The following is a 16,801-nucleotide window of genomic DNA, read 5'->3' as shown; positions in this document are numbered from 1 at the left end:
GTTAAAAATATGCTGATATAAGCAAATTGTGTGTATTTTTTGCCTAAATTGAGCATTTCCAAGCACAAAAATGGCTAAATAAACTAAAATACAAATATAAGACATTCAGAAGACGCATTCAAAGACATTGTGATGATATGTAGTCTTCTACCCTGGTCACAAGGTGTCAGTAATGTTCGGCGAGATACACAATCACCAGACTTGATTGCCGGAACAACAGGCTTTTATTGCAGGTTTGAATTCTTTTTAGAGGCCGACATCAGAGGATATTTACATTTTAAAATCAAAAAACAATTAATTGAATACCAACATTAATAATTAATCATCAATTCATCAATTAATTGTTGCATCTCTAACGACATCTATTTACTGAGTCTGGAAAAAGTATGTATTTAGAAATGTCAAATACGTAGGAACCCTGCTTGTCTGTGTTACAATAAATGTGTTCCCTAGGGTATCTGAAAGAAAGCCGGACAGGAAGCGACGTCAGGAGTTTAGAGTTGAATTTTAGCTTGTTTAGCTTGGGTTACTGCGGCAATCGTAGCTCGTGTTTTTATTAGGGATTATTGTGTCTGTTGTGAGATCATTCAAACCTGCAATAAACAATTTTTTTCCCGGCGATCAAGTTTGTGTGTCTCACCGAACATTACAGTAACATCACTGGCACCCACTGACTGGTGTAGAATACTACATATCATTCACAGCACCTTTGAATGCGTCTTCTGAATGCCTTTCATTTGCATTTTCATTCATTTGCTCATTTTTATGCTTGAAAAGGCTTAATTTGGGCAAGAAATCAAATCAAAGTCAAATCGGTTTCAGTATACATACTGTGTGTCTTGAATAACACGCCGTACTCAACCACAAAACAGCGTGATTTATTAATTTGTGAGAGTGAACCTGCAAAATTCGAACCGCAAAGTGGCGAGTGACGACTTCATATTGAAAGACACTTCGAAAGACAGATGGAAATTTGACTCTGTGCATTCAAACAGAGCAGAGATAAACAAGTAACAACGCACAGGGGTGTATGCTCATACTTATTTTAATGTATCACAATGAGCAAGAAACATACTTGATGAAATATTTCAAAGGAGTATATTCAATTACCATCTACAATCAACTTAACTAGGACAACAAGGTTTTGTGACAAAAGTTTCTTTAAAAGTCTGAAGTTCCATGTGTGTTGTGTTTGTATGTTAGTTTCCATGTCATTTGGTACAGTCTGGAAATCTTCATCATATAATTACAGTAACAAAAAAGCTAACAAGACTACAGTATAGAAAAGACATCAAGAACAACATTTTTGGTTTAACTTGCTCTTTTTTGTACATTGCAAGGCTGTTTTTTCTACCCCCAGCTGGGCTGCCTGGAGCCACAGAGCCATGCTTATGAGGCTCGAACGAGGAGTCATTTAAGGAAAAAAAAAAAAAAGAAGTCGAAAAGGTTTTAAAAACAAACAAAACATTGTGGCACCAGAAGTCACAAAAGGAAAAGATCGCTCCAAGTAACAGTTCATCTTTGAAGTTGGAGCAAATGGTTGTTTGGTTGTTAGTTTGGTTGTTGATTTTGGTTAATACGCTTTTCTTTAAGTGTACAACTGCCTCTTTTTTCCTAGCAAAAAATGACAGTTTAGAGAACCCGACCCCATCCTCTGCTCTTAATTTCATAGCAACAGAGAGAAGGGTGAGCTGCCGCACGACATGAGAACCTTACTTGTTACCCAAAAACAAGCGAAGGGAAAAGGAGACAGGTAGCAACATGAAGGAGGGGAAAGAGGCAAGCGTCTCTGTCCATCCTGTCCTGAAATTTGGGAAATGTCCTTCAGAGGAGCAGAGGCAGATCAGGAGAAAGAAAGGAGGAAAGAGGCAGCTGGAGCCACTCAGGATTCAGTCCTCTCTGTCACACATGTCCGTTGGTTCCAGAGTCCATTGGGAGTTGTCACTAATCAAATAAGGAGGTGGTATTTAAAGCTGTTTCAGACCCTGCCCTTGGCTCCCATGCCCAGTTATGGTGTGCCCACAGCCTCTCGTGTCCTCCTCATAAAGAGCTCCAAAGCTCTTTTTTTTCTTTTCAGTCCTTCTTCATCTCAGAAATAAACCAAAAAAAAATGATGTCTTGTTTTAAATATATCTTTTATCTGTATACAGATACACGCTCCTTTTCACAGTGGGCAAAGATGACCTCTACAGCAAAACCTTGTCACTTTTGAATGTCCATCAAGTATCCCAAAGTAGCAGTGTGGAAATCCACAGCAGTATTTCAATAAAATATACACTTAATGTTTGGGGGCACGTTTTCTTTTTTAACTGTATGAAGCTTTGGCCACATTCAAAGTAAAAGCTGCTCAGTGCTTTGCAATCATGGTCACTTCCGATCGTTTGATTTTCTAATTTACTCAGATTTGTGGTTCAATCAGTTTTGGTGTGTAACACAAAAGACAAAACGAGGGAAAGAATGGATTGGCTCTTATTAAACACATGCACACACACTCACACACATACATATGAAGCCAAAATGATTACACTTTGGGAAGAAGACAAATAATTATATCTCTAAAAAAAACCTCTATAAAGTGGCCAGGACATATTTTGTTTCCTTTTCTTAAAATCTTAAAATTAAAGCTAGTGTTAATTTATGATTAAAGTAATATACAGTACAAAAAACACAATAGATAAGAAAATGAAAATACATGTCTGACGTTATATGAAACTTTAAAATGCATTTGAGGAAAAAAATGTATAATTTAAATTTAAAAAAAAACAAAAAGTACACAGACTTTAAGGGGATTGAACTTTAGAGAAGTGGCAAGCTTGCAGGCTCAATGTGATGATTTTAACAGCATGCTATGGTATCAACACCAAAACGCATTAAAGATTATTGGGGTATTATTTGTATATACTATATATAAATTGGCTATACAATATTGGTCAAAAAAAGAAGTTTTTCACAAATTTAAATAAGTCTTGGTTTTGGTTGAAAAAATATACATTTTGTCATCAGTGAGAGGGTGGGGGGTACCTATATGCATCCATTTGCATTGCAATAAGATGAAGCGGGTGACTTCTTTGGGACATGAAAGCCTCCTAACCATTTGAACATTGAAGGACATCTCCAAAAAAACCTCCAACCGACCAGAAATAATGCTTTGGAATGAAGATGCCCCTCCAGACCTGTAATCTATGCGTAAAAGTGGCACCCTGCTTACACCTGGAACAAGTCATTGCTGGGAGCAATCGCACCGCAGTTAAAAAGCTATTATTCTCCTCTGAAACTAGCTGTATGTTGACTGGCAAACATATGACTAAAAGCTAGGAGACACATCAGTACCAGATGTATTATATACACTTTTTGGTAACTACCATGACTTGCTTAACAAGTGAGCAACAACCTCAAATGGATGGAGTGTTCCATGCTTGCACAAATGGACCTTTGGAGATCACTTTGTTCAGTAAAAATGTACACAAACAGTTGACAGTCACATGAAAAATGGAGTGAAAATCGATTTTGACAGTTAAAAGAATTCAAATGACAAAAAGATCAGTCCTTGCTCGTTACGAAAGAAAACTCCACTGTGGTATTAGGAATGCACTGTTCTTTACAAACGTCATAGATCATTGGCTTAAAAACATTGGTCTGTTCAAAAAGAAAATCAGCAAAATGTCCTTTGGAACATACATATTCACAGTCTTCAAAGTTCCGTTTTTGCAACAAGAAACAAAAAAAAGGTGTTGCAGAGGCAAGAAATTGGTTTATTGTTTGTTTTTCATTAAAGCTTAGCCAAAAGCAAAATAAGCATGCATCTAGGTACTTTTTTTCCCGTCTTCTTTCAAAATTCTACATTAGCAGCAAAACGTATGTCCTTGACAAGACCTTATACATGATCTTAAAAAAAAATGGACAATTGAATGTGACAAACGTCAAAGAAAGATTCATAACTCTATGTTACAAACTGCAATGGCTCTGTAATGGTGCTACTCCACAATGCAAGGACAGGGGCCCTTTTTGGTTTTTGGTTTTTACGTAAAAAAAGCCACCTGTTTGCTTGCAAGGAAGCAAAAACGGCAACTCTGATACGTACTCCTTTATCTTTTAAAACTTTGTTTTCTTTCCTTTAAAAACAGCAACAAATTATCAAGTATAAAGAAGCCTCTTTTCTCATCTTTATGCACCAATGGTGAAAGTGTTCAGTCTTTGGATTTTCTTTTTGTCTTAAAGCGTGAGAATTATTATTAGTATTCTTTTTTTCATTTTCATGTATGACAACAAATAGGAACAAAATAAAAACTGTACACCTGCATTATCGTGTACATATCTACAAAGACAGGACAGCTGACGAAAATAAGTGCGAAGAGAAGAACAAGTAGAGTGGGAAATAGGAGTCAGACAGTAATAAGTGCACAAAGGTAACATCAACTTAAATAAAATAAAATTTTCAACATTTCACCTATAACATTTTTTTTTCTTTCAGCTGATGCAGTAACAACTGACCCATACATTTTAAATAACCCTTTAAGAGGTTCCTGCCTTATCGGGAGGGGAATCCGGGTGAATATCTCCCAACAAGGTTGAGAATAAGACAGCGTTGATCAATGACCTGCCAATCATCATCTAATATATCGGAATGACCAAGACAACATCAAATGAAGTGTCTTAAAGTTGGACAATACAAAAGCTAAATGTACACAAACCTACCATACTTCTTGAATTCATTTCCAATGCAACAATCTACGTAACACCAAAAATGCTCGGAACTATTATAAATACAGAGGGGTGGTGGGATTTTTTTTCTTTTCTTATTCATCAAAACTCATTTTGGCCCATTCGTACGTCTGCAATGCTCTCTTTGTCTTGGTATGAATGGACAACAATTCTCCTCCATTTAATCCTTTTGCAAGAGTTCAACTCAGCCAATTAACTGCCGTTTTAATGCCCAGAAAAACGCCAAATCAATTTTCACTCTAATTAAAATAAGCAAATGAAGATATGAAGAAACAAAAAGTGTAAAACATGGATTTGTGTAACAGAACAAAACATTTGTGATCTATTGACCTGAGAATAAAATAGACAATACATTATTATTTTACTTTTGCGAGCCATTGGTATCTGAATGCTTAAATAGCAAGAACGTGGACCAGACTATTCTCCCATACAGCACATACTGGCTTTTTGTGAGTGCGATAGTCAATATAAATTATTATGAAACAAAAGGACATCTTCTTGACTCTGATTTGTTCTTTCTTTCTTTCTTTCTTTCTTGGGCCATTTATCAGCATTCCTCTGCATCAATCTCTGCTTTTCTCCTCTCATATATTAATATGTATGTGTTTCAGTTGAGCAAAAGGAAACAAAATGAAAACCAGCATGTTGATATGGGAAAACAATCCACTAACATTAAAATTTTTGGTTACAAGCTTTGGAATTGCAGTAAGTCTTTACATCTTTTTCTGAAATTGGTTTGTATACCTTTAACGTATTTAACATTGCTGTTTTTTATGTTTTTTCCATTTGTGTGTTTTTTTTTCCTTTTTGTGTTTTTTTAAACATTGTCCATCACCGAAAGCTCTTTTACAATCTGATGGAGTCTGTTCCTACACTAGTAAGATTACTACTACAAGAACTACTGTCTTTGACAAAGCCAGGTTGTTGCGGCTTGTCCGCCGTCCTGCCCAGCCTGTCTGCTGACTTCTGACTGCTGTCAGAGTCAGACTCGTCAGTAAAGACGTCTGTTGGTATCGAGGTCTGAACTCCTGAGGTGCTCAATGAACTTGAGGTAACCGTTGAGGGTGAGGACACTGGAAACAAGGAGGAAGCAGAGGAGGGACTGGCATTGGGCTTCCCGACTAAAGCTCTGGAGAAAGGGGCCTGGGGCCAGGGTTTGCCGGCAGCTGTGGCGTTGAGCTGGGTACTGGAGGAAGAAGAGGAGGAGGAGGAGCAAAGGGAAGCGGACACGGCAGAGGATGGCATGGTGGCTGATGTTGTTGGCGGTGGAGTGGGGCTGCTGATGGGATGAGTGGCAGACTGCGAGGTAGATGTGGTGTTAGGATTGGGGAAGCAGGCTGAAGAGTGAGGTAATAAACTAGTAGCGTGGTCTTTGGCATTTCTGGCTGATCGCTTGATTGTTCTGTGTTTGTGCAAAGCTGATTCCAGGTGTTGACTGAGTGCTTTTTCCCCATCCAACGTAGTGTCACAAGCCAGGCAGTCATAGAGACTTCCAGCCCCTGCACCTACGCCACTGGGTACACGCAGCAACATCTCTTGCAGGTTTGCCACAGACTGACCAAAAAAACAGTTAGACTTAAGGTGGGTAATAGCCGCTTCTTCCTTGGTGAAAACTGCTTGACACTTCCGGCATGCCAGTTTATACTGCACCTTAGGGACAATGAATTGTTCCAGATGGGGGTCTGCAGCTTTGCCATCCAGGTCGTTCTGCGAAGTGTGTACTTTATTAGGAGGGGAGGAGGTGGAAGGGGTAGTTGGGGATGCACTATGAGGGTTGCCCTTTTGCTCCTCTGTTTTCACTGGATCTTTGGCAGATTCTTTACGATCCCCCAAGGATTTAGAAGGGGCTTGATTTTGGCTTGCCTTGGGCTGCTGGATCTGCTGAAGCTGCCGCTGCTGCTGCTGTAGTGCTTCTTGCAAGCTCTGCTGATATTGCTGGTAATGCTGCAGCAGAGACCCCGGAGAAAGGCCCATCAGTGCTTGTGACAAGGCAGGGTTGTAGGGGAAAAGACTTTCCATACCATACATTGGTTGCAGGTAACCCCCTTGGAGAGCGCCTGGGATCTGAGGGGTATAGTATGGGGAAAAGCCAGGCATGAAGTAGGGCAAGAACTGGTTGGTGAGAAGAGCAGTAGGGTCTGAAGCCAAGGCAGCCTGTAGGGCCTGAAGCTGGGCAGGGTCTACCACATACTCCATACCAGGAGTTGGCATAGAGGTGGCCGGAACAGCGGGATCTGGTTTTTCCTTCTTGGCGCTGGCAGCAGAAGTAGAAGGGGCAGGGGTGCTTCCAGTTGATGATGGAGTTGAGGGCTTCTCTGCCTTATCCTTAGGCTTGTCCTTGTCTCTCAACCTCTCACCTTCACGCTCTTTGGGGTGTTCGGGACGGGAGATGGACTGGCTGGTTGAAGAAGCAGAGTTGGATGTGGAAGTGGGGCTTGAGGTGGAAACAGAAGTGTTGGTCTGTGCTGGGCTCGATGTGGACAGGGATGATGATGAGGGTGGCTTGTTGGGCAATCCTGATGTGGGAAGGCTTGGAGAGGGAACACCGGCACCAGGCATGTTCAGCAGGTTTGAAGATTTTGGAGGAGTTAAAGCTGAAATTTTGGAAAGTACAAAAACACAACAATAGTTAGGGAGATGTTAGGACATGTTAGGACTAGCTATGGCCGGCAAATTTAATAAATCATTCTTATTTATACACTGAGCTATGGTTTACATTGCCCACCCAAGAGTGTTTAAACTCATAGGCCCTTCCTGTTCAAAAAGCCACATTTTTTTGCCCCTGTTGTACATAAATAATTTGGTCAGGAAGTAGGAGGAGCAGGAGTGTTATCCTAAATATGCAGGCTATAAAATATGTCCAAGGACGACTGCCATGGAAAAACAAATAAATTTAAGTAAAAAAAAAAAAAAACATGCTTTCATGTTTACTGATATAAAATAGTTGTTTTCCACATATTTCTTCTGTGTATCAAGACAATAATGACAACATACCTGAATTAGAGGAGTTAAAGCTGGAAAGAGAGGGGCTTCCAACCCCGGGCAAGAGGACAGGTGGAATGCCCTGCAGATTGGAATAGGCTGACTGGAGATTCAGCGCCTGCATTGCTGGGTTATCAAACATCCCCTGCTGCTGCATGGCCTGCTGCTGCGCCAATCCTAACACTTCATTGGCCTTCTTAATTCGGTCCATTTCTTGCTGAGCCATAAGTTGACGGACAGTAGCTGGGTCGAAGTACTCTTTTTCCTTATCGATCTGGCTGCCAATGGTATCCTTTACTTTGGAGATGTGCTGCTGGGAGAATATGTGATCGCGGACAGAGAGGCGGGCACTGTACTTGACACCACACAAAGTGCATTCAGTCTTCGGCCCCTCGTAGGATGTCTGATTAATTCCAAAGTGCTTGGCCATGTTGAGTTTCGCCTTTTTCTCCTTGGCACGGGCATTTTGAAACCACACCTGAACCACTCTCTTTGGAAGTCCAATATCATTGCCAAGTACCTCGCATTCCAGCATGGTGGGGGTCCTGTAGTCATTAAAACAGGACTTCAGTACTTTAAGCTGGAGGTTGGTCATCTGGGTTCGGAAGCGTTTTTGGCCAGGACGATCTCCGCTGTCAATGCTCCTGCTACCTGAAGCTCCGGGACTCGGCGAGCAAGGATCAGCCAGGCTGGATGTCTCGCTGTGGTCAATAATATGTTCATTTTCATAGTCCTTAGCATAGTAGCTCATTGCAGGGCTTACTAGCCCTGAGGACATCTGGTCATCATTTTCAAGGATGGGGGCAGTGCACCCGGGCTTTGACAGGTAATCACTGCTACTTTGACTGTGTTTTGCATCAGCACTGTCATTATCAGCATTAGCCTCATCACCTGTTGTTGTATCTGTGATGGCTGTATTAACAGACGAACAGTCGTCATTATCCAGCTTGTTTTGATCAAAGCTGAGGTTCACAGAAGACATGGCTGTATTCTCAAACTCTTCCATTCCCTCAACTTTAATGGATGAAGGACTCAGTAGAGCTCTGGGAGACAAATCCATTCCTCTATTCACAGGAGACATAGAAGAGCTTTGTCCATCCATATTTGACGACGCCATTTGGGAATAGCTTGATTCCAAGGCATCCAACTTCATTTGCATGCTCTCCTGATCAGGTAGCATACCAGTCAGGGCCAAATTATATCCAGCCCGTTTGGCCTCGTGCCAGTGGCGAGAGCGAATGTGTGCCTCAAGAGCAGTTTTTGCTTTAAAAAGAGCTCGACAAAAAGGGCATCTTCGATGAGCTTGAGCTGGCCCCACTGCTCTAAACTGGCCTTTTCTCTCTCTGGCTCTGGTATTTTGAAACCAGACTTGCACTACTCTTTTCTTCAACCCCACCTCATGAGCAATGTGGTCAAGCATCTTGCGTGTAGGGTTAGAATCTAATAGATACTTTTGATAGAGAATCTCTAGCTGTTCAGGTGTGATGGTGGTTCTAAGCCGCTTGTCTCTCTGTGGCTCTTCACTGTTTGTGCTGTCATTCTCTCCTGGACTGGTGCCAGCTTTTTCCTCTAGCTTCCTCTTTAGGGAATTCATGGTGGAGGTGGGTGTGGATGGAGAGGTGGCGGAGCTGCTGGGAATCTGGGGCATTGCCCCAGTGAGTAACTGACTTGCCAGCAGAGGATTGCTTGGGTCAAATAGCATGAATGGCATGTCCATTGGGCGGTCAAGAAATTGTGGGTGAATGAACTGATTCTGCACAGAAAGGAAGTGTAATTGCTGGTGCTCCTGCCAGTGCTCAAAAGAAGGGAAGCCAATCTTGCACTGATCACACTGGTATGGGATCATCTGCTGGGCCATTTGTTGTGTAGCAGAGCTCATGTGTGGATTGTGGCTCATGTGGGAGCTCTGAGAGGAAGCCTGGCTTGTCTGCGACGCTGATGGTCCACTTTGTTGTTGTTGTTGAGTGAAGGAAGGAGATGAATGTTTGTTTGGCTTTGAAAGAGGCTGCATCTTCTCTTCTCTCTGATTTCTCTGCTGCTGCGATTCAGAATGGGCTGGAGGAACATTTTCCTGCTTGATAGATGTTTTATTTTCTTGGGGATCAGCAGAAATGTCTGTTAGCTCCTTTGACTTTTCCTCACGGAGGTTTGAGGTGGGTGCTGGTGAAGCCTCATCCTTATCAGCTGAAGAGAGGTGTGAGAATGCTGAAGTGGAGGGTGGCAGTGGGCAGAGACTTGAAGAGGAGGGCATCGGGGTGTGGCAGGAAGAACCAGAGGGAGTATAACATTCATTAGAAAGATCCATGGAATCCTCATTGTGGCTGTCATACTGTCCATCTTCATCCTCATCTTTGTAGCACAGCTTCTTTTGGTGTTTTATGAGATCAAATATTCTCTGGAATACCAAGCTGCATTTTTTGCACTGGTAATTCAGGTTTGAGGTGCGAATATACCGGTCGTTTGAGAGTTCTCGTCTCTCGCCATCTTTCCCTCCGTCACTCTGGTTTTCATAATTTTTCCTTGCCTTCTGGCGAGCATTTTGGAACCAAACGACAATGACACGAGTAGGGAGGCTCAGAAGATTGGAAAGCTGTTCAAACTCATCATCTTTAGGATACGCATTGGCATCAAAGAAATCTTGTAAGATTCTCAGCTGGTAGTCAGTAAACCTAGTTCTCGAAGACCGTTTACTTCCATAAAAATCGTGCTTCTGTGGTTCAGGAGAAGGAGGTTTAGAGTCAACTTTAGTCTCTTCAAGTGTTGTGGTTGGTGGATTGTTGAAGTTGTATGGTGAGTCTTTGTTGCGCTGTCTCTCTTTGAAAAGGGTGTTTCTGAACCAGTGCTTTATGACTTTTTGCTGCAGTCCTGATTTATCTGCCATCTCTTTAATCTGTTCTTCATTGGGTGAATTATTAATATCAAAGTACTGTCTCAGAACCCGAAGTTGGTCATCTGTGATACGTGTCCGTGGCCTCTTGTTCTGTTGCTGCTGTAGCATGGCTGGAGTGAGCTGTTGTTGGTATAGCTGGGCCAAGTCGGAGGCCAGAGAAGGTTCAACAGATGGTAGCTGAGGGGGCATCTGAGTGGGCAAGGACTGGAGAGACATGGGCTGCATCATTAGTGGTGAGAAGATAGGCAAATCCATTGGCATAGGAATTTGAGGCATTGGAACTGGAGGCTGTGGAGTAGGTACAGTTGGAGGTGTGAGTGAGGCCGCAGAGACAGGAATATTTGGTGTGGGAGCTCTTTGGGGCGGAGGAGGAGGGGGAGGAGGTGGGGGAGCTGGAGCAGCCTCTGGTGTAGAGGGTCTCAGTGGATATAGTTTATCATAATTCTCTCTGTATTCCTTGGCGAATCGCTCAAGGGATCGGAATGGAAAGAAAGCCTGGTGGATATGCTCCTGGTGGCTCTTTAGAATCAGTATATTGGAAAACAGCTTGCCACAGGCTTCACATTCCAGTTTCTCTAATCCCTCAATGGGATCCACCACTCTTGTGATCCCACCTGGTCCACTTGATCCTGTAGGCCCAGTTCCCTTTTTCTGAGCTTTTTGTTTATTTTCATTATACTGAATCACTAACTCAAACCCAAAATTTTCTAGCAGGGCTTTGGTTGCATTTCCACGGGCATCTGATGCAATCCTTGGTGGAAGTAAGCCGGAGTCATGGTTTATATTGGTTGAAATATGTTGAAGTTCCTTCTTGTCTTTTAGTTTGTCCACTGAATCTTTGTTGGCGTCCTCATTTTTTTCGGTCATGTCTTTTTCTCTTTGGGTATCTTTGTCTTTGTCAGCTTGGGAGGAAGCGGGCTTCTGCTTTTTTTCAACCTGCTGGTGGAGAGAAGCACTCTGCTGCAGCAGTGCCATCTGCCCCTGAACCTGTGAGTGAGGCTGCTGCTGCTGTTGAAGGTGGTGATGCATCAGTTGCTGCTGTAAGCAGCTCTGCTGGGCTGAGTTTTTGAGGTCTTCTAGCAGTGAGGTGGTTGATCCTGTTAATCCAAGTGCTGAATTACTGATGTTGATCTCTGGGTTTAACTGAAATTCTGCTCCAGGGATATAGAAAGGAAACAGCAACTGCTGCTGTTGCAAGGGGAGAAGTGCATCGGTTGTCATGGGGAAGTGCTGCAGAAGTGCTGGGTTAAAGAGCTGGGATTGCAGAAGAGCAGCCTGCTGCTGGAGCTCTTGTTGAAGTTGGGCTTGGGCTTGGGCTTGCGCTTGAGCTAATTGTTGTTGCTGAAGCTGTTGTTGTCCCCTTGCAGACAGCATGTCCGTATATTTAGCCTTTTTTGCCTCACTGTTCTCCGATGGCGAGGAACGGCTGTTGACTGAGCTGCTAGTCTCATTGCAATGACTCTGGGATGTGTGGTTTCCTCCAAGAAAACTCTGAGCTGTTTGAGACCCAGAAGAATTGTGGTTGGTAGGGTTTGTTGTTGAATTGCTTGCTGGGCTTGGACTTGTTGAGGTGCTAATGACAGTGCTTCCACCACTTGCACCAGTAGCACTTGCAGAGCTTGGTATCCCTCCTGCAGCTTCGAGTTTGGCTGCCCTGGCTTTTGTTTGGTGTAGCACAGAGCGCATGTGGATTTCCAAAGTAGAACTCTGGCTATATGCCACATTACAAGTGCTACACTTAAATGGCTTGCTGTCAGGGCTGTTTGTAGGCTCTGGTTGACCAGTGGTAGATTCCTGAAGAGCTCTCTTCACCTTGTGCAGGTGAGAGACAGAGTTGTAGTGAACCAGAAGAATGTTCTTCTGTGTGAAAGACTCTTTGCAGACGGTGCACTTAAAAGGACGAGATGGATCCAAGAACTTCTCCATTGTAAAGTTGGGGCCCTTTCTGAATGGCAAAGCACGTTTTGGTTCAGATCCAGAATCTTCCAGTAGTGACCCAGAGTCACTGCCTGTTGGGCTTTCCTTTTCCTCTGAGTCACTCTCATCTCTGTCTTTGTCATCCTCTCCCAGACCTCCATGCTCATCAGGAAGAGCTACGTCACTCATGACCATAATGTCTCCATTCATCAATAAGCCACCATATAGCTGCTGGATATCAGCTTCACTCAGCTCCAGGTGGCTTGTTTCTAAATGTTTCTTCAATGCTTGTAGTGTCCTGAAGCTCCGCTGGCAGAGGCAGCACATGGTGGCTGCTCGGATCACATGGTACTGGGAATGGAGCTGTAGCTTCTCCACAGTCTTGAAGGCCAAGCTGCATTGGTTACATCGATACTTGTAGACATGGCGATCTGAAACAGGCAGCTGGGGCCTTTTGTTGTGAACTTCGTTGAAGTGCATCTGGAGAGAGTTGGATGACTTGAACACTTGATTACAGCCTTTCTTCCAGCACAGGAATCCAGTTGCATCATCCTTCTCTGTTTGTTGATCTTCTAGAGGGGACTTGCGAGCTTCAGCTATTTCTGTTGGGAGTGAAACACCCTTCTCAAGATCAGCATCTGATGAATCTGTGAAGAAACAGAAAGACGATTAAAACGCAAGGTAAATGCATACAATCTATCAGTCTAAATCAACAGGATGACATATTCTTGTTTAGTTACAAAATGTATAACAACTAAATACTAACCACCTTGTTTCTTTGTATCTTCAGAGTTAGCAACAGCATGTGAAGGGTTCTGGATCTCTCTCTCTGGACCAGGCACAGGTATGAACATGCTTGCTGGGAGAACATCAGTTGCAGTCACCTGGAACAAGCAAAACACAAAGATTTGTTCTATTATTCTTACTTTCTGCATGTTTTACTCCCCAAGATACTCTCCAACTGTTTTTTTTCCGGGCTGTATATGACTAGTGACCATCATTAAAAATTACCATAATTGTCCACTCTGTGTTATTGTGCTCTCACTCCTGTCTAGCAGAGTGGAGCCACAAACAAAAACAAAGCTGAATGATTCTAGACAACTACTTTATTAGGCTATTAGAGGAAAGAGCAAAGTATCCCAAGGTCACTTCTGAATTGGCCCGTCTAATTGGCAAACATAGTTCAAAATGGCTATCATCCAGCCAGACCCAGAATTAATGAAGCACCCTCATTTTCATTGCCGTCGTCTTACACAGACTGAAAATGAATCATGCAGCAAGTGGGGCGGCTGGAGGAGATAAAGAACTGTTTGCAACTTTTCTGCCCTTCAGGAAACAAGACCAATGTTTAGTTTAATTAGGAAAATCATATTTAAGATAAAGAAAAACAACAGTGTAGTAAATAACCAGGGGGGGGATAATTAAACATTTACACTAATTGTATGGTAATGAGCTAGCATGATAATCTGAGGCTCTGATGAAAATCCAGCACTAAAACATAGAAAATACCAATGTGGAGGAAGTAAAACCGCCCTAAAAGAGATACTAGAGAGGCTTTCGGTGGAAACAGAAGGAGGAATGTGGGCTACAAAGACAATATGATGATGAAACGATGAAAGGTAGGAGTAAGAACATATCATTATGCATGCTTGGCAAGAAATAAAAGTCACCTATCTCAGAATTAATTATGCTCCTCTACTTAGATGAGTGAAAAGAATAAAGTACTTTTCCATCAGCATTCATTCATTATAAAAAGGTGTTGCCTTTAATGTGTCTTCTAATACTGCTATTCTGCCATGCTACTCTATAGTGGTTCAGTACATTACAACCCCTATAAAAGAAATAAATATTGCCATCTACCATACTAACGCGCTCGCCATTTACTTTCTAGATGGGGAGGGCGAAGACGGCCAGGCGGTAGATAGAGCGATGTTTTACTGTGTGATTGTCCGGCGAGCTATTGAGCCGCACAAGATAGAATAGAACAAAGATTTGCTCAGTGATTTACAAGAAAACATGGCAAATAAAATTTAATCTCCCCTTTGATGAACATTATTGGAAGCAGGGACTACACAGACCCTCAGCAGAGAACAATGCACCAGTACACTGCAGGTGACATAAATCTAACTTCAGGCCTCAGTATGTGGCTGTCTTACTATCTTATATGGATCCAAGTAGTGAAGCACACCTATTAATCAATTAAACTATTTGTCTATGAAATACTTCATGTACTGGATTGAATGCATTGTATCCAGCAACCTTAGCACTACATTTCCCCAGGCAATGGATGGTGACAATCAACCAACATATCTGTAAAATGTTGATTATAGGAGAACACCTCCTGATGATGTCACGGACTTACCGTGGCAATGAGCTTATCAACACAGTCGGGTGCGACACTGTGCAGGTGCGTGAGGTGGAACTGCAGGTGGACCTTGTTGTTGAGCATGTCCTGACACAGCGGGCAGCGTAACATGGGCTGGACAGAGTGCTGCGTCATCACGTGCATTCTGAGACGATTCAGGTCTGTGTTGGTGAACTTGCAGTAAGGGCACTGGTACATCTGAGGGAAATTAGATAGAGGGGTGGGGGAGGCATATTCACGGGGTTAATAGGGTGAAATGTCTTTTGTGAGAGAAGAGAAACTGTAGATGAGGAGCCTAGAGAACAAGGCCAGCCTCCCCTCAAGCAGACAGATTCCTCTGATCACGGACAAGTGTGTAATAGTGAGAAGCACTCACTCTTGGCACCCACTTCAAAGTGCTCTCATCTGTCAAATACCATATTGATTTTCCACCTTATACACAATTAGCAATGCGACTGCAGCAGAGGCTAAAATAATTTGGAGGAGAGTTGAAAAGAAGACCTGCACACTATGAAAAGGCTTGGTGAGATACTGTAAATACAGTACATCATTTTTACAAAGTTCTTCTAATTGGAGTGAAAGCTTTAAGCTGATAACGAGGGCCTGCTTATTGGAGACAAAAAAATAGCTGGACTTTCATGAAGTGATCGCATGGCTGGCAGTTCTATTTTTTTCCTCGAGCGCTCACCTGCTCTGCAGCTTGCTTTTCAGCAGTCCGGGGACGCTTTGAGGAGAGCGGGCTCTCAGAGGTCTCCGACCGTGACGAGGGCCTTTTGCTTGGAATCGGGGAATCTGACTGACGTTGTTCCGAGTGGATGGACACTGCTGCAGAAACACATGCATGCAAGGATAAAGAGAGAGTCAGGATGAGTTGAAAGCTTGGCAGCCTGGGAACAGTTCAATCAATATAAGTGAGGGTAAAGAGCGAAAGGGCTGTCTTTCTTAAACGTGCCATAACTACATGTAATGGGAATTGGGCAGTGGATTATACAACTCAGAAGATACAGTACATCACACATTTACGTCTACTCTCATGCTGCTTTCAAAGCTTGAGTTGTAGACGACATCATATATAAATGTTGGTTTGCCACAGGGTGCAGCTTTAGGTTTCACACCACCTCGTATGTTCAGTCCACATGAGTCTTTAACTTTGAGACAAAGTACACAGACATCATTTGGAAGAGGTTCACATGAGCGTACAGTATATATGCTACTTTGCCCTGAAATGTTCTACACATGTTTTGTGGTTAAAGCAACAGTATGTAGTAACATTAAGTTAAAATAACAGCTTAAAAATCATGACATGGTACACTTATAATAATAGATGGCTTATAACAACAATACAGTGTCATCTTGTCAATAGGGATCATGGATCATCTCCATTCAATTCACAACATTCACACAACACAAATCTGATGTTCGAGTGTTTCAAATGTGTTAAATATTTAGTTTTTTTAAAATGATCTTATTCTTGTTTGTCTTACTACTCAATTGTAAAACTGAGAGGCACAAATGCTCTCTTGGGTGAAAAAAACAATCAGACTCGGATCACAGAAAGGAGTTTCATAATGTTTCCATTTTTTATGAGTCAAATGGCAAAAAATCTCAACCAGACCTTAAAATTGGGGTTTTCATGTGTTCCGCACTTGCGACTTAATCATATTATAAATCCTTTAGGTGCAGCAATTGGTGCAGCAAAGTATTTTAACATTTATTTTATTCATAGATACATAGCAAATCTGGATAAACATGTTTTGATTACATGAAAAGTGAAAAGAAGTACCATTTCCTAAAAGTTGATTTTAATTATTTAAAAATGGCCAAATCGGAACTTTTCACACGCCCCGTCATGTTAACACTCTCTGGTCAGGAACCAGTAGTGCAAATCACAACAATGCAAACCAAAAAATATATCATACCCTCCC

At 42.3% G+C, this 16,801-nt stretch overlaps 1 protein-coding gene across 9 annotated transcripts in view; it reads right to left on the bottom strand.

Annotated features, from left to right (window-relative positions):
- Nucleotides 1-211: 211 nt before the first annotated feature.
- The window catches only part of zfhx3b (zinc finger homeobox 3b), a 339,235-nt gene continuing 322,645 nt past the window's right edge, over nt 212-16,801 (bottom strand). For 8 of the 9 annotated variants that reach the window (XM_054771463.1, XM_054771462.1, XM_054771464.1 and 5 more), the window contains 5 exons: nt 15,565-15,701; nt 14,874-15,074; nt 13,278-13,395; nt 7,717-13,158; nt 212-7,316 (listed from right to left, as the gene is read on the bottom strand). In XM_054771463.1, coding sequence (XP_054627438.1) covers nt 5,569-7,316; nt 7,717-13,158; nt 13,278-13,395; nt 14,874-15,074; nt 15,565-15,701 — 7,646 coding nt within the window. In that variant the 3' untranslated portion in view covers nt 212-5,568. The remainder of the gene's footprint in view (nt 7,317-7,716; nt 13,159-13,277; nt 13,396-14,873; nt 15,075-15,564; nt 15,702-16,801) is intronic. The other variant, XM_054771468.1, reaches the window with a different exon arrangement.

The sequence above is a fragment of the Dunckerocampus dactyliophorus genome, chromosome 3, assembly GCF_027744805.1.
Source record: "Dunckerocampus dactyliophorus isolate RoL2022-P2 chromosome 3, RoL_Ddac_1.1, whole genome shotgun sequence".
Classification (NCBI taxonomy): domain Eukaryota; kingdom Metazoa; phylum Chordata; class Actinopteri; order Syngnathiformes; family Syngnathidae; genus Dunckerocampus; species Dunckerocampus dactyliophorus.
Note: the sequence above shows the minus strand (reverse complement) of the source record. Positions and strands in the feature narration are given on the sequence as shown.